General features: G+C 52.2%; 1 protein-coding gene across 1 annotated transcript in view; it reads left to right on the top strand.

Annotated features, from left to right (window-relative positions):
• Positions 1 to 283: 283 nt before the first annotated feature.
• Positions 284 to 16,973, top strand: part of DNAH9 (dynein axonemal heavy chain 9) — a 160,501-nt gene continuing 143,811 nt past the window's right edge. Inside the window, exons 1-11 of the mRNA XM_051635224.1 lie at positions 284 to 463; positions 2,947 to 3,143; positions 4,806 to 4,964; positions 5,618 to 5,748; positions 7,957 to 8,168; positions 8,368 to 8,601; positions 9,550 to 9,717; positions 11,812 to 11,928; positions 12,798 to 12,948; positions 13,981 to 14,095; positions 16,541 to 16,609. Coding sequence (XP_051491184.1) covers positions 284 to 463; positions 2,947 to 3,143; positions 4,806 to 4,964; positions 5,618 to 5,748; positions 7,957 to 8,168; positions 8,368 to 8,601; positions 9,550 to 9,717; positions 11,812 to 11,928; positions 12,798 to 12,948; positions 13,981 to 14,095; positions 16,541 to 16,609 — 1,733 coding nt within the window. The remainder of the gene's footprint in view (positions 464 to 2,946; positions 3,144 to 4,805; positions 4,965 to 5,617; positions 5,749 to 7,956; positions 8,169 to 8,367; positions 8,602 to 9,549; positions 9,718 to 11,811; positions 11,929 to 12,797; positions 12,949 to 13,980; positions 14,096 to 16,540; positions 16,610 to 16,973) is intronic.

The raw sequence follows: 16,973 nt of genomic DNA, 5'->3' as shown, positions 1-16,973 counted from the left end.
TTGGTCTTTAATTTAGTAAATAATGAACCACTTCTCAACCCAAAAGGCATTTACAAAGCTCAAACACAGCCGCCTGAGGAGGCAGCAGCTCCGGGCGGCTGCGGCGCCCGGTGGAGCAACTTGAGAGGGGCTGGTGAAAGGGAGCGGGGCTTGAAACGTGAGCCGGGGGAAGCGGGGCTGGGAGGAGGGCAGGGCCGGGCTGCCCACCCGCCCTCCCCTCGGCCCGGCCCCTCGGTTCCCCCGGGCAACGCGGCCGCTTCCCCGCAAACAGCCGCCGGTGCTGATGGAGGAGCAGGAGCAGCAGCAGGAGGTGGCAGCGGCTGTTCCGGAGGAGCCGGCGGGGCCGCTGCCCCTGATCTCCCCCCGCCCCAAGGCTGCCTCCTTCTTCCTCGGACCACCCGGTGCCGGCCCCGGGGACCTGCCCGCCGACCTGCTGCCGCACTTCGCTGCCCTGCTGGAGGAGGTGAGGCTGGGGAGGGTGCCCGCCCTGCCAGCCGGCTGCTCGGCTGCCCTGCTGCCTGCCGCCGGGCTCCTCCTGGCCCAGGGGGGGCTTTCAGAACCTCCCAAACCCGGACCCACATCGGTGCTGGGCTGTCCTCGTGGGGGCTGATCCTGGCTGTGGAAGTGCAGAGCAGCAGGTGCTGGGAGGGACATCTGGAGGCCATTTGGTCCAGCCCCTGCTCAGCTGGCTGCCCAGGGCCGTATCCAGCTGGCTTTTCAGCATCCCCGAGGATGGAGGCTCCACAGCCTCCCTGAGCAAGCTGTACCAGTTCTTGGTCACCTTCCCAGGGACAAAGTGCTTCTTGGGGTTTCAGCAGGAACCTCCTGTGGTGCAGGGCCCGGCAGCCTCAGGTGGGCTGCTTGTCCAAAGGGATCTTCAGGAGGTTCAAAGGGCTCTCCCTTTCCTGTGCCAGTAGCCTGAACGAGACAGTGTTGACTCAGTTGATTCCTGATGGCCCCTCACCTGGGGAACTGTCAGCAATGAGGCTCTGATGGGAAAGTAGAGGAGCTGCTTTGATTTGAGAAGCTGTGGTGGTTCTGTTGGTACGTTAAGATGGTGACTGGTCGATGGATTCCCAAGAGCAGGCTGCCTGACTGGTTATCTTTCTTTGGTGGCCCTGACACATCACCTGTTCCCAGGTGTTTGATGAGCTGGGGTGGGTCTGGATAAGCTGCACAAAGAGTGGTTCTTGCATTGCAGCTTTGTTTGTAAACAACAGCAGGTAGCGTGTGATTGGCATAAGAACATCTACCATGGGAGATCCTGGGAGATCCCATTTCCTGGCTGCCTTCAGCAGTTGGGTTGTGCACCCTGGCTGTGTGTCCTGCAGGCTGTTCTCTCCCCCCAGCCCCTGCAGTCAGGTGTGGTGTTCCCATAGGGAGCAGATCGTGCCTGGGCTTGGTCCCACTTTCCTCTCAGCCTTCACTTCGAGGCACGAGTGGTGGTGGTGCTGGGTCTGTGGGAAGGTGAAAAGGGGCTTGAATTTCCTGAGGCTGAGGACAAGCCTTGCTGTGCCTGCTGCAGGAGCACTCCCTGCAGGGCCTTTTATCAGGGCTTTTCAGGGCAGTCTTAGAAGAGTTTGTCCAGCGCAGGGACAGTTTGTGTCAGACTCCCTGTGGGTCGTTCAGGACATCAGGAATACACACTCCAAAACTGGGTCTTTATTCAGTGAGGAAGGGGAGCTGAGCAGGTCACACCTGGGGTGACTTTGCTTGTCACACTTTGCTCTTGTGCTGGCTGCAGGGAACACACCTCTGCAGTGTGGAGCTGGGGGCTCATCACAAGTCCCAGTTTTAGCAACCAAGAGGAAAAGGAACACCTTCCATTTGACTGGTAACAGCATTCCCAGCGTTAGCAGTTTGTATGATTTAAGGAATAGAGAAAAATCCTGCTAGTCATGGAGGCAAAACTGTTGAAGTTTCTGCCCATGTTCCCTGGGGCTTTGCTCCCCCTTCCCACAGCTCCCTGAGCACGGGTGTTCCTCAAGTCTGCAAAACCAGTCATGGTGAGAAAGGATCTACAGCTTCCTGGGCCACAGCACCCTGGTGCTGCTGGGCTGCTTTATTCCTTTTCAATGTTGCATCTGTTTGTAGCTGTTTTTATACCTGTAGCCTCCCCTGAGCCTGATAACACAAAGGGTTGTTGTTTGTCACCAGGGACAACCTGGCTTTGTTGGGCTGTTGCCACAGGTTGGTCCCAGAGCAGAGCCAGCCTGGGGTAGGTGATGGTCACTGTGTTGCTCTCACAGCTCAAAAAAGCCAAAAGCAGCTCAGCCCTGACTGGTTGTGAGACCCCATGCTGTCCAGGCAACACCAATCCCAGGAGCTTTCACTGTTAAAGAAAATAATCATATTTCAAATGGGCTGCAACTCTGGAAAATAAGCTAAAAAGTGCCTGTATTCAAGACCTGCAGTACAGTTGAGATGGAGACCTCACCAGCAGGAGATTCCAGGAGGTCCTAGAAAACCTTCCCTTTCAGCACCCCAGGGGTTGCCATCAGGGGACAGGCTGTGGGTTCAGCCCCAGCCCTGCTGGCCTTGAGAGGCTGCCTGAAGCTGCACCCCTGCCTGCTCCCCGTGCCTGCTGGCCCTGACATGGGAAGAAGCATGAGGAGGTGTCATGAGGGTGAGGGGATAAGAGCCTATGGGGCTGTCTCTGGAGATGCTGGGTGAACCCCAGGGCAGGGTTGCTCATTTTGCTGGTTCCCACCCTTCTCAAGTGCTTGGATTCAGGGGAGAGGGTGAAACTAGATCACCAAGTGGAGCTGTAGAGAAGCCTGTTCAGCATTCCCTGCCCTTGTTTCACACAGGTTGGGAACTGCTTGAGGCAGCAATGAATTTGGGTCTCCAGGTTGAGCCAACCAAGGACCTCATAGCCTGGTGGCCTGTCTGTCTCCTGCAGCACTTTTTTTTCTCTCCATTGCTCTTTCCTGACTCATGCTATAGGTGATTGTGCCCATCCTGACAAACAAGAAAAACCATCAGGGCTGGCCACGAGTGGTGTCACAGGACATTATACATCATGTCCACAGCCTCAAAAGTACTGTTTTCACTGTTGTTGGCCAAGTCAAGGGCAAGACCTTGCTGCCTCTTCCAGCTGGCTTGGAGGGGATCGAGGACATTGATCTGGAAAACAAGAAATCGTGAGTAGCACCCTCTGCTCTGCACTGGGTTTTCTCTGCTGATGCCTGTGCTGTGTATTTTGGGGATTTCCCACCCAGTCCTGGGGACTCTTCTTGCTCCCAGACTGCCAAGGTGGGTATGTTTTGCTTTACCTGCTCTCTAGTTTATGGTCTCTGTCTTTGGGGACTGTGCAAACAGTGCAGGCAGGAAAAGCTCTGGAAGTGCAAAGGCATGTGGGTGCACAGAGAAGCACTGAACTGCTTGGATCATTGGGGGGAAAAAAAAACAAACCCTGCAGGCAAAACATCTCCTGATTCCACTGAATGGAAAGGCAGGATTCTCTCTTCTTCTGGCTTCTCTCTGCCAAAGCTTGTCTCCAAACTGCACTGTTCAGAAGTTAAATGACTCTCTTGTTAGTGATTCATGCTACCTGCTCTCTCAGGACCATTTTCCCCCTTTAAAACTGGATTTATCTTGCAAAGGTATAGGGGGAAACATCCACAACTTTCTGGAAGTTTCTGAACTGTCCATGGTCCCACAGAGAGATGTGAAACCCGTTGCATCTGTCCTCCTAGAGAAGTAGGGTGGCTTCCCAGACACCTGCTGCATTTCCTTGTGTTTCTCTTCAAGAATGACATGGACAATTTTGACAATTTTCATTGTCTCTATTCAGAGTTAGACCTCCCTGGTAGCTGTCATGATTTCTGAAGTTCATTTCCAGTCCTTGAGGGACAATCCCCAGGAAAGCCACCTCAGAGTTTCTGGCTAGTTAGGGCAGCTGTGGGAGGCTGAGGCCCAAGTGCAGCTGATCTTTGTCCTGCAAAGTCTTCAGCAGCTGAGGAGTCCCCCTCCTTTGCCAGCTGGTACATCTAGCAGGGTGCTCACATTGCAGCTGAGGGGAACTTGCACCCCAGTCCTCTCAAGAGATCAGGCTGGTGTCAAGAACTGGGAATGGAAGGAGTCTGACTGTTGTAGTGCTGGGAGCCTGTCCCAGGCCAGGATAACCAAGTCTGGGAGGTCCCAAGAGGCAGATGTCTTTGGACATGGTGTCATGGTCATGTCTGGGCTGCACCCTGGCACTGACAGGACCTCAGGAGGGGTGTTAGTGGGTGCAGTGGGATTCATCACCCCTGGGACAGGACGTGGTGTGGGTAGGGTTGTGTGAGAAGTTACTACTTCCAAGGCAGCAGGGTGACCTGTCCTCAACATGCCAGCCCACTTTGTGGGGTTTCTTTTCCAATTAAGTGAGTTAATGACTGATCTAGAGTGGAAGTAGGGAGGACAGCACAGGGAGAGATGATCTTGCTGGAGGTGTGGCCCTCCAGGTCTGACCCTGACCCAAATGGATCTGATACATCAGGGAATGGCTGTGTGAGGAGGTGGCAACTGGCTCCTCGTTTCCACCACTCATTTTATGAACAGTGTGTCCTGGCCTACACTGCAGCAGGGCTTCATCCATTTTCCAGGGTGTAATTCCTGTATTAAAACAACAGCAAGTTCTTACAGTTTTTGATGGTTTTGAAGTGTTTATCTAGACCAGTTTGAAGAGCTTCCATAAACCAAGCTGAAGCTGGACATCATCTGTAAAATCCAGCTGCCCACGAGGTCATTTTAAGCAGATAAAAGTGAACAGAGCACAGCAAGTGGAAAGCAAAGTTAACCCCATGGCTTGTTTCCTGCAGCCTGGAGCTGGTAGGCAAATCTCTTGTACATGCCACTGAGACAGCCATCATCAACTGGAGCCACCAGATTGAGGGAGCACTGAAGAAAGAGTCCTCAGAGCCTCTCCGGCAAGGCAGCAACCCCAGCCCCAAGGTGGAACTGGAGTTCTGGAAGAACAGGTACCCTGGTGGGCACTGGGCCCTGGTTTGGGGTGGAGGGAGAGTGCTGGTGGCAGACAGAGCTGCTCCTCTGAGTTGAGAAGAGCAGGCTGCCTCAGGTTCATGTAAAGACTTGAGCTAAGGAAAATTGTTCCCTCCAGTAAAGTGATAATGATCTGCAAAGTGTCTGGGAGGTCTCTGGGCAGCCAACCTGAGACTTACTGTGGCCCCAGCCCAGGGGGGTTCCTTGAAGGAATTTTTTTGGAAGTGCTTTTAAAATCACTGTTCACTAGGAACCAGACACAGGAGTAAGAGCTGCTGGACACCTTCTGTAGGGCCTTCTGGAAATGGTGCAGCTCAGCTGGCTGCTGTCTCTGTTGCCTTCAGCCTGCTGGAGAGCTGTCACTAATGCTTGCAGAAACACCTGATGGCTTCTTTCAGCACTGTCCTGCCAGTGGCAGAGCTGCTGTCCTGGTGAACCCCAGTGCTGGCTGGTTGTCCTGCAGGCTTTGCCTGTGGCTCCTCAGGAGCCTCCTCCAGTTTCCTTTCACTGTTGGGACTCAGTCTGTGTGCAGCTGGAGGAAATCCTGAATCAGGCCCAGGGGAAATGGATGGTGTGGGGGGACAACTGATGCCCCCCAGTGTGAACTTGTAACCTGCCTTGGTTGCTGTAGGTGTGATGACCTGGAGTGCATTTACAATCAGCTGAGAGCGAGGAAGGTGAGGAACATGCTGGAGGTGCTGGAGAGAATCGAGAGCTGCTACGTCCCAGCCTTCCAGTCCATGCTTATGGATGTTGAGGCAGGTGAGATGCTTGGGCAGCTGCACCAGGTCTCTGTGCTGACTTCTGGCCTTTGTTCACAGCTTGGTGTTGCAGCTTTCCAGCCTGATGTGGCTGCAGTGACACTGGGCATTTGGAGTTTGCGGTGGCTGTGGGATCTGCAGCCATGCTGGGGGCCCTCTCCTCTGCTTGCTGGAGTGAAACTGGGCTGCTGCTGCTTCTGGTGTTTCTGGTTCCAGGCTGGGTCACTGATCTGTTGAGCCAGACCTTTCCCGAAGGTCAGGGTGGGTGGATTTGGGAGTTCACTCTGCTGTAATAAAGCATTCATATGAATTCAGCAGGACTCACCCCAACTGTCAGCAGCTCCTGTGGTGTCAGCCTGCAGGAATGGGGGCTCAGAGTAACAGGACAGGTCTTGCAGTCAACTGAAACTACCCAGGGTGTGGTTAAACTGCTGCTCCCCAGGCTTTGGCCACTGCAGCCCCGAGGTGGAGGCTAAAGGAGCAGCAGCTGGCACTTCAGGATGCCTTTGGGCACCAGGAGCTCAAGGCCTGTGATGCAAGCAAGCAGCTGCTGTCACCTGTGTCACACAGGAAGGAGGCAGCTGCACACACGTGCAGGCAGGGGCAGAGCTGAGGGGCTGGGGGGTGGGATGCACCTTCTGTCCCACAGGGCTCCCCTCCCTGGCAAGGCCTGGCCAGCCCACAGCTCTCCTGGCCACCTTGTCGGGAAGATTGTGGCAAGGCTGCGGTGGGGTGGGGGACCTGCAGGTGGTGGTGTGCACCAGCAGATCTGCCTCCTCCTCCCTGGATGTGAGCAGGGCAATGACAAGTTTCCACTTCCCAGTTTAGGGAACGAAAGACCTTTTTTCATGTTTTATTTTTCTTTTTTTTTTCATTTTTTCATTTCATTCGTAAGAGAGCTTAGAAGGCAGGATGTTTTTTTTTGCCTGTAGGTGAAGCAAATTCTGCCTTAAAAGATGCAGCTGTCTTGAATCAAACATTATCTCTTTTCTGGTGCCCTTTGCTTGGAGGAACTCGGTCCAGTCCAGCCAAAGGAAACATTGCAAATTCCTCTCTGTGGTGAAAACCATGGTGGTCCTGCTGCTCCAACCCCTGCAGACCAGCAGCCCTCTGGCCATCTTCAACCCAGCTGCTCTCTGGCAAGACAAAACCATCCAGGCTTTGCTAGCTCTGCACGTGCTGACAGCTGAGACTGTTCTCCACCCCTTCACGTGGAGACATTTAACCTCTTAAGAATCTGTGTCACCCTCTACAAGGTGCAATTTATATGGGCTACAGAAATGTGCCTTTTACAAGAAGCCAAGAGATGGTTGTCAGCCTAATTAATGTCTTAAGGCTCTAATAAAAAAACCCAAGCAAACAACCAACCATCACATATTTGGTTTAAATCCAATTTCACCAAAACTAATCCTAAGTGGATAATATACACCTGCTTTTAAGCCCCTACCCCTTTCCCTGCTGTGCTGCCCTCCTGGCTGAGGGACTGATGTGGCTGCTGTTTGTCCTCATTGCTGGGAGGGTGGTGTTGATACTGGGGGGTTGTCTTCCTTGGTTTGGGGTTTTAGGGGTTGTTTTTATGTGCCTTCGAGCACTTCTGTCACTTGTTGGTCCACAGGTTTGATTGCATAAAGATTGCCTGGGTTATTAATGCTTGCAGGGACAGTTCTTCAGGGTAAAAGCAGGCAGCTGCACAAAGCTAAGCTAAAAGTTTCAGCTAGTCAGACACTGGGCACTTTACTGTTGACAGGTTTGTTGTTGCAGCCAGGACAAGTGGGACTGTGGTTGTTTGCCCAGTGGGCAAGGAGCTGTGAAGCCCAACCCTGAGCCAAGATCAGCTCAGGCCAAGACCTGTGGTGCTCTCTTGCCTGAGGTGCTCTGCAGCCAGCACGTGTCCTGCTCACGGTGAGGGCAGTGCTGCCCTTGCAGTGCTGCCAGCCACGTTCCCCACAGCTGCTCATTCAGCTCAGGCTCTGCACAAAGCCCTGTCCCAGCTCTCTGTCCCTTGCCATCCTGTTAGTTTGTCTCCTGCTCTGGTTCCAGCCATGGCTGAGCAGTGTTTTGGGGTGAGCACACAGGCAGAGTGTGCTTGGTGTTTGCCAGGGCTGTTGGTTTTCCCAGGAACCCTCCCACTGGTGAGGTGAGACCAGCACCCAGCTCAGAACCCAGCACCCCTGCTGGATCTTACCCTTTCTACCATCTCTTAACACAGCTTTGGCAGAAGCTCAGGACATTCACCTGCACCTGCTGCCCCTCCAGCCCCACTTGGAGGACATCGAGAGGGTGGAGTTCAGTGAGGTGAAGCCTTTCCTGCTCCCCCTGCTCCACGTGGTGTGTTGGATCTGGGTCACCTCCAAGCACTACAACGTGCCCACACGGATAGTGGTGCTGCTCCAGGAGATCTGCAACCTTCTCATCCAGCAGGTGTGTGTCCATGATGCCTGTGTTTGCCAAGGCAAGTTTGTTTTCTTTTATGAAAGTCCTTTCTCTCCTCCTTTCCCCCGTCCTTTCCTGGCCAAGTAATTCTTAACTTGAGAGGTAGGTTCAAACATGTTCAGTGCAAGAAGTCACCATTTTCTGTGATGGTAGAAGGGACCTCTCAGGTGTGGTTTTGCTCTTCCAGGCCCTGGTGTACCTGTCTCCAGAAGACCTTCTGAAAGGGGAGATGGAAGAGAGCCTGGGCAAGGTGCAGATGGTGCTCAGCATCCTGAATGCATTCAAGGGGATGTTTGAGGAGAGAAGGGGGAAACTGCACACTTACTATGAACCAGGCCAACAAGTGAGGGAGTGGGACTTCCACAGCATAAGGGTGTTTGCAAGGCTGAACAGCTTCCTGAAGAGACTGGAGATGGTGGAGGTGAGACTCTGCTCTTGAAAATTATTGCAAGCCCACAGGAGAGCACTCTAGCCATGAACTCATTTGCTGACATCTTCCTTTCCTGTAGCTTCACCTGATGCCAGGGGATGGGGCTGCTCTCTTTGCTGTTGAAGTCTCTTGTTACAGCAAGGCTAAGACCTTGTTTTACCAGGTTCTGCTTGGTGTGTGTGTGAGATACACAGCTGTGTCCTTCTGGTCAGGTTGGTAGGTGGTTGTTCCCAAGAGTCCTGTTGGACTCCTTACTCCTGTTTGGGCCAGGGAGTAGGGATTACTGGGGGCTGTGGTTTGCATGGTTGTAAACAAAGCAATACAGTCCTCATCAGAGACACCCTAGGGCTGGGTCCTTCCTGGCTTGGAGAAGCCACATGCTCCCCTTGAGGCTGGGCATGGTGACAGTGCTGCCATGGCTGGGTGAGGGGGCATTTCCTGAGAGGTGGCACCATGGCCAGGCTGCAGAGGATAGGAAGGGAGGGATCCATACCCCTGTCTCAGCAGAGAAGGCCAGCTGGGCAGGGTCAGTAATACCCACTTGGAAGTTTGAGCAGGAGCTTTGGACAGTTCAGGTGCCTCAGAGGTCCTTGTTAATACCTCTAAAGTTGGCATTCCCAGCTATGCTGGATGACATATCAGGGTCTCACGTGTTGCTTTGGATCTCAAAATGCTCCCAAAAGCAATTCTGCAGTTGACACAGTATTTCTGGTGGCAGCAGCAGGTCCCACGAGGGAGGGTCATGCTCTGAGCAGCCACTGGTGCCCAGGACAGGTAGGACCTGGCACCCTCCTTCCCATTTGTGGCACTCAGCCTGAGCACCAGCAGTGTGGCTGGGGAGGTCCTTTGGCATGGCAGCCAGAGCAGCTCTGTGTTGTGGCAACTGTTGTCATCTTCTTTTGTCAACATCTAAACCTGTGTCTGTCTCTGACTTTGAAGGATCTCCTGGCAACAGCCATGGACCTGATGAAGCTGGAAAAGATGGAGTTCAGTGGGATTAAAGGGAAGGCCCTGTGCCAGCAGGTGCTGGACATGTATGAGGAATTCCAGGAAGCATACCAGGTGTTTGCAGAGAGAACCTATGACTGTCTTGACCTGACCAACACGGTAGGTGGGACCAGCTTGCAGGAACACCAGCAACATGTGCATGTTTCCAAAGCAGCAGCTTCCTCTGTTTTGAAGCCCTGGCTCACCTGCAGTCCTGCTCACTTCTTCCCAGCTTCCTCCTCCTTTTGGTAGGATCTGTCTGTTCCTGTAGGGAACAGGGAGCCCCTGGCCTTCCCTGCAGAGATTTGGGAGGCATTGCAGGTCTGTATCTAGCATATCTTTCTAGTTCAGGACCTTAGACCAGAGCAGCTGGGAAGCCTGGATTAATATGCCTTTTACACCAGGTTTCCTGATACGTGGTGCTTGCTGGGGTGTGGGTTGTATCCATGTTCCCATCTCTTTGCTTTCCTGCTGTTGGTGTCTGGCTTGCCTGATGAGGGCCAGCTCAGGTCCTCTCTGGGCTTGTGTTTGCTCTTGTCTGGATGAACACGTGGCAGCCAGTGCTCCCTGAACTCCAGGACCCTGTGCTTTATCATCAGTAGGGTTTTAATTAAAGAAATACCCCAGTCCTCTGGGTCATGGCTCAGTGGCCATCTGGGTCACAGGTGCTCACCCCAACTTGTGCCATCCAAGCAGGGCAAAAGGAATCATGCCATGGGCCTCCTGGCTGGCTGTTCAGAACCTCCTGCTCTTGGCTTTGACACTGAGCTGCACAGCTTGGGTGAGCTATGAAGAAAGGGTGGGAATGGCATTTCTGGAGGGATCTGGTTGTGTCTGATTTCAGAGGACCCTTGATTTCTTTTGCTGCTTGTCCCGTTTGCCCTGAGGTCAGTTTGCTGTGTCTGGTGAGCAGGACATGGTCCACACTTCTAGAGAAGGGAGGTGTGAAACTGAAGTGTCCACAGGGAAGATCTATTGGGAGGAGCTCCAGCCTCACACTGTTCCTGGGGCAGCCATTCATGGCAGACATCCAAGGGGAAGGGAATCCCAGGCACCCTGTGGGTGGCACATCCCTGCTGGAAAGCTGCTTGCTCCCTGTCACCTCCCCTTCAGGAGGGAGGGCACAGATGGAGCAGTGATGGTGGCTCTGCAGGAGCTGGCTTGGTTTCAGTGACCCCATGGCCTTTTCTGTGGCTCTGAGTCATGCTTATTCTTTGAGTGCTTGAGTTTTGCACCCTCTGTTACTTTCTAGAGCCTCTTTTTTAGCTGAAATGTGACATCTGCTTCTGCTGGAGCTCAGCAGTGCTGATGGCAAAAGCACTTGCCCTCTGTCCTTTCAGAAAAGAGACATGTAGACTGAGTTTTAGCAGCTTTGTCCAAGTCAGGACAGAAGGACTGGTCTCCCAGTTTGTCAAGTCCAGTCTTTGATTTGGGCTCTTTTGCCTGTAGGAAAGCAAAAGTAGATTTTGCTTACTTCAAAGGATTTGTTACAGTTGGATCAAGCAAAGCAATGCCAGAAGAGAGGGGAAGTTACAGAAACACAGAACTGTTGAGGTTGGAAAGGCTTTCTGGAGATCACCTAGTCTACCTCCTCTGCTCAAAGCAGGCTCAGCTAGAGCAAGACTGTGACCAGTCATGTGAAATATCTCCAATATTGAGTATGCCCAAGGGTGGAAACTCCACAACCTCTCTGGGCAACTTGTGTTTTGAAACTGCCTTTATCGTTGCCCTCCTTGTGTCCAGTTCATGATCAAAGCCATGGGCTTGTTTGGGCTTGAAGTAGATTGAATTTGGAACTCAGCAGGTACATCTGTGGGTCTCCTGGATGGTGGTGTAGCCTTCAGGCCAAGTGGAGGTCGAGAGGGTGTGGACTGGGAGGTGTCCCTGCCCATGGCATGGGGGCTGGAACTAGATGATCTTCAAGGTCCCTTCCAACCCAAACCATTCTGTGGTTCTATGAAATAGTCCATTTGCCTCTAGGTTGAAGTTAGTGCTTGTTGGACTGTGGAAAGCCCTTGGGACCAAAGGATCCTTTCTGGAGGGCCATGATCTCAGCCATGGGACAAGACAGAAATGTCCTCAGGTCCAATGGGGCTTTTGCCCTGCTGCAGTGGCTGAGGGTTCATGGTGAATAAGAAGAGGGGAGATCTCTGGATCAGGAGGTTGCAGGTACCTTCTGGGTGCAGCCTCACAGCCTGGTTTGCCTTCCCACAGGAATTTGAGCAGGATGCCTTCCATTTCCAGCAGAAGGTGGAGGACATCGACCGGCGGCTGGGCACTGTTTTCATCCAGGCTTTTGATGATGCCTCAGACTTGGAGCACACCTTCAAGGTTTGTCTGCTGGGTCCCTTCTCTTTTGGAGAAGGGAACTCAGGGTTGGCCACAGCTTGCCTTGGGGAGGATCACAGCAGAGGCCAGGCTGGCCTTGTAGCTCCAGGCACACAGGGCTGCTGTGGGACAGTGGGACAGTGGGACTTGCAGCTTTTGAGCTGGTCTTGGTTAGTGATGGTCAGACTTGTGGGTCCCTCACAAACTGTCCAGCCATGGAACTGGCAGCAACATGTTTGCTGAAGGCTTTGGGGGTGTTTCTGTTCTTCCCATGAAGACAAACAGAATAGACCTTTGTTCAGAGCAGTCAAAGAAACCAGGATTTCAGATACCAGGAGTTTTACTTCTGTCTCTGTCTGTGAGTTGGAGGAAATGATGCATTTTCTAGGATTTTCTGATGAGAACCATTCTTAAAAACCAGATGATTATTGTTAATATCAGTTTGTTAATGCTGTTAATGGTGTATTTCAATTTCATGAATGGATTTCAAATTTGGAAGCTGAGCTTTTGTAGAAACCAGGCTGTTTTCTTTACCAATTCATTTATCTTGCAGAAAAAGTAAGTGGTATCTCCTGAAAAATGTTTGTGTCTGTAGAAGAGGCTGTAGGAAGTGTGATAGTAGTTATTTTGGAAGCATTTGAAGAATAACAGTGGAAATCTGGTTCACTCACATAGTTTGAGCATCTCTGTAACATGGCAGGGAGGAACTAGTTGGAAAAGCAGGTAGAGAAATGAAATCTCCCATTTCCAAATGCCCACGGGTGCAGATATCTGGGCTAGAGAGGAAGAATCCCAGTGGATGGCTCTGCAGAAGTCAGGATTGTGATTTTTCTCCCCCCACCTCCCTTTCTTTCCTTGCTTCACCTCTGCAGTTGCTGGACATGTTTGGGAGCCTTTTGGAGCGACCAGTGATTGCTGCAGATGCTGCTGACAAATACTCTCTCCTCACCAGCACCTTCAGCAGGGCCTTGGACCATGCCAGGCTGATCTACTCCAGGCAGATCCGGGCAGAGCTGAAGCTTGGTGGGTGGCATGTCCTGAGTAAAACTGGTGTTACAGGAAATTTAGATTAATTTGGGGGAGGGAAATAATTTGCTTCTTCTTGGGAAACCGAAACTTCCCGAATTGCAAATGTTTTCAGCTTCTGTAGCTCCTAGTGGAAAGGGAAATGCCTGGGGATCCTCTGTTCTTGGTATCAAAGCAAATAATCTGTTGGAAGGAAAAAACAAGATCCTTTTTAAAATGTGTGGACGTGGTATGTGACTGGGACTGAAGAAACATGCTGAGCTTTCCCCCACCAAGGCCGTGACAGGAGGTTTCTCTCCACACTTGAGTGCTGCCTTGAACACCCCATGGGACTTGCAAACCCTCTGGGATGCTCCCCAGGAGGAATTCATAGCATTTCCCTGGTAATGCTTTAAATGCAAAACACACAAGTGGGACTTTGGAGCCAGGGGTTTAATCAGCCTCCTCCAAGTTTATTACTTCCCATGGATGTTGGCACAGGAGGGAATGGGTAGACCTCTCTCAGATGATGAAGATTAGAGTGTGTCTTTTTGAAAAACAACCTCTTTTCTTACCTCAGAAAGGCTGTGCTGGAACCAGGCAAAGCCAGAAGAGGCAGCAGTGCTGGAGCCAGCAGAGGTTAACAAAGGGAATAGAGAGATTCGTGGAGGACGAGTCCATCATTTGCTGTGAATTTGGGGGATGCTGTTCGCTGGGTGTTAGATAAGGTGGTCAGAACTAGCTCCTGGTCAGAAATCCCTACATCAGTGTCTGTGGGGAGCAGGGAATGCATCCCAGGCAAAGGATGCCATCGTATTAGCTCTGTGTCTAACATATTTCAGGCTTCTCCTCTGATCCCAGGTCCTTACTGAAGGCCCAGAGGCACTAGGAGCCCAACCCTGGTCACGGACACTTATCATTGTAGCAGATCCTTGGATTTAAGGAAGGAAGCTGGGAAATCTGAGCAGCAGCCGAGCTGTTTTTGGTGTATGCTTGTGCTGACAAGTTCCATGCTGGGTCAAACTCTGTCTCAATGTCCCCCTTCCCCAGGAGCCCCCCCTGTGCACAGGAACATGCCACCGGTGGCCGGAGCCTTGCGCTGGGCGCAGGAGCTGCGAGCACGAATCCAGCTGCCATTTGGGCACTTCAGGAACCTCCCCCACCCGTGAGTGTCTGTCCCAGCTAAGTGGCTTTATGACCATCTTGGTATCCTGTCTCTGATCAGTCTGATTTTCTTTCCGTGTTGAACATGGTTCAGTGGTTATGGCCGAAATAATCTGGAGTCCAAGGGGTGTGAAGGGATCGCACCAGTGCTTTCCAGCTCCCTTGAGATCATTTTTTTTAGAGAAAATCATTAATTGGATTTGTTTTGAAGTGGTTAAGAGGCACAGTGGGGTAGTACCTGAGCTATTCAGCTTTCAGGCATAGTCCTGGCTTGCCACTGAAAGAGGTGTTGGAACCTTTCCTGCTGTGATCCCGCTCAGCGTGGTCCCCAGAACCTCCTTGGGAGCAGCTCTGGCATCATCCAGGCTGTGAAGGGCAAAGAGGTGCTGGGCTGCACTCCCCTAGGATGCACTCATGGAGCTGAGTTTCTAGGCTGGTGAAGAGATGAAGACTTGGCTGGGCCCTGGCAGAATCACAGAATCCCAGGGGTTGGAAGGGACCTGGAAAGCTCACCCAGCCCAACCCCCCTGCCAGAGCAGGGGCACCCAGAGCACATCACACAGGAACGTGTCCAGGGGGGTTTGAATGTCTCCAGAGAAGGAGACTCCACAGCCTCTCTGGGCAGCCTGTCCCAGGGCTCTGTCACTCCCACAGGAAAGAAGTTCTTCCTGATACTCAACTTTCTCAGCATTGAGCAATGGAGCAATCTCCCAAGGTGATGCTGGAACACTTACCACCTGAGTTCTTGTCCCTCTGGGTGTCTGGTGGGAGAGTGGCTCATGGCACCCCAGGAGACAGCACTTAACAGCCCTGTAAGCAAATCAGTGCTGGCCTGAAGGTGCTCCAGGGAGTGCACCTTGGAGCTCAGAGGAATAGCTGTACTTGTACTGGATGGGTTTCAGAGTAAATGGATCCACTTCTTTATGTCCTTGACCAAAACAAGCCATCTCCATCACTGTGCAATATTTGTAGCCTCCTTTCACTGTGTGTTGCCATTAGGGAAGTGTCTTTAAGTGCACAGTTATTCTGCAGCAGTGAAGACATCAGTGCAAGGAAACAGGTCCTTGGACTGTTCCCAAGTTATCATGTCTGGTTTAAATCTGAATGGCAAATCCTGTAAGCTATGAAGAAGGGCCCAGATCTGCATTTTGCATTGATTTTCTTTCCTCTGTTTAGAGCAGTTAATGACATGCCCTGCAGCAGGGCTGACATGCTGCTGTTTCCTACATGCAGCTTGATGGGAAAAAGGATTTAAAAGGAAAAACCAAGATGGTTTTGCTGGGGTTTGCTTGGGGGACTTGTTTACTTTCAGAAGGTTTGATCAGTGCTTGCCCTGTGGTGACTGCTCAGGTGCTCCCTTTGCTAGGTTTTGTTTAGGTTAGTACAGGTTTTGTCAAAGTGTCCTCCAAAGTCAACCATCATTTTCAGGAAAACTTGGATATTGTAGATGAAACAGGGAGGATAAGATGGTTTTATAATAATTACTCTGGCCAATTTTCTCCCTGGGTTCAGCAGCTGCTGTGCAACCCAGGCAGCCTGGCCAGGGCTCTGCCTCCTGCACTCTGGGATGTCTTTGTCCTGCTCTACCCCTGCAGTGTGAGGGGCACAAATTTAGCACAGCAAAGATCTGCACCTGGAATGAGTCCAGGGGAGGCCACAAAAATGACCTGAGGGCTGGAGCAGCTCTGCTCTGGAGACAGGCTGGGAGAGTTGGGGTGTTGAACCTGGAGAAGAGAAGGCTCCAGGGAGACCTTAGAGCACCTTCCAGTGCCTGAAGGGGCTCCAGGAAAGCTGGGGAGGGACTTGGGACAAGGGCAGGGAGGGATGGGATGAGGGGAAATCGTTTCAAACAGAAAGAAGGGAGATTTAGATTGGATCTTAGGAAGAAATTATTTCCTGTGGGGGTGGTGAGAGCCTGGCCCAGGTTGCCCAGGGAAGCTGTGGCTGCCCCATCCCTGGCAGTGTTGAAGGGCAGGTTGGATGGGGCTTGGAGCAGCCTGGGCTGGTGGGAGGTGTCCCTGCCCATGCAGGGGGGTTGGAACCTTTAAGGTCTCTCCCAAGCCAAACTGTTCCATCATTCAGTGATCTAGTGCTGCTTCCTTCTGGGCCTCTGTGATCTCAGGAAGCGCTGGCTGGTAAGGGGAGGTTGCCATGCTCTGCAGATGCAGAGTGTGAAGACTCCTCCAGCAGCACAGAGCCCTTCTCCCCTCAGGACATGGTTCCCATTTTGCAGGGTGCTGTACAAACACCTGAGCAGCAGCATTGCTGGGGCTTGGATAGCCTTGGTGCAGCAAAATGATTCCCAGTGATGGGGGATGAAATCTGAGGGTCCCCAGTCAGTCAGAGGCTGCCTGCAGGCTGGTGGGTGATCTTGGGAAGAGGTAAATGCAGACCCACAGCCTCACAGAGCTAACCCTAACACTCTGCTTCTCTGTTGTGCTACCAGCTGCCTGGACTCTCCTGAAGGAAGAAGGGTGATAAAGAAGTATGAAGAAATGATCCAGCTGCTGGACAGGTAAGTGGTGGCTCAGACAAATGTTGAAGTATAAAAAAAAAACATTGTCCTCCTCTAAGCCATCTTCCAGCATGTTTGCCAGCCCAGGGCCTGGGAAGGTTCCTTTCCAAGTAAGGGGGAGTTTTCTGCTGAGAGAGGAGCAGGAATCCTGTTGCCATGTACCATACCTTTCTGTGATGTCTTGAAATGGGAAGTTTGTATGGGAGCAGTGGGAGCCCTGCAGCCTGGCAGAAATGTTGAAACAAGGTTCTGCTGGATGTGGAAGCTGCTGTGGAGGGAAACCTGGGCTGCCCATAAGTCTCAATCCACTTGTCCCCATTCACAGAGTATATTTCGAGGGGTTGTAATGTGTATATTGCACAAC

Source organism: Apus apus, chromosome 17 (genome assembly GCF_020740795.1).
Source record: "Apus apus isolate bApuApu2 chromosome 17, bApuApu2.pri.cur, whole genome shotgun sequence".
NCBI classification, from domain to species: Eukaryota; Metazoa; Chordata; class Aves; order Apodiformes; family Apodidae; genus Apus; species Apus apus.
Note: the sequence above shows the minus strand (reverse complement) of the source record. Positions and strands in the feature narration are given on the sequence as shown.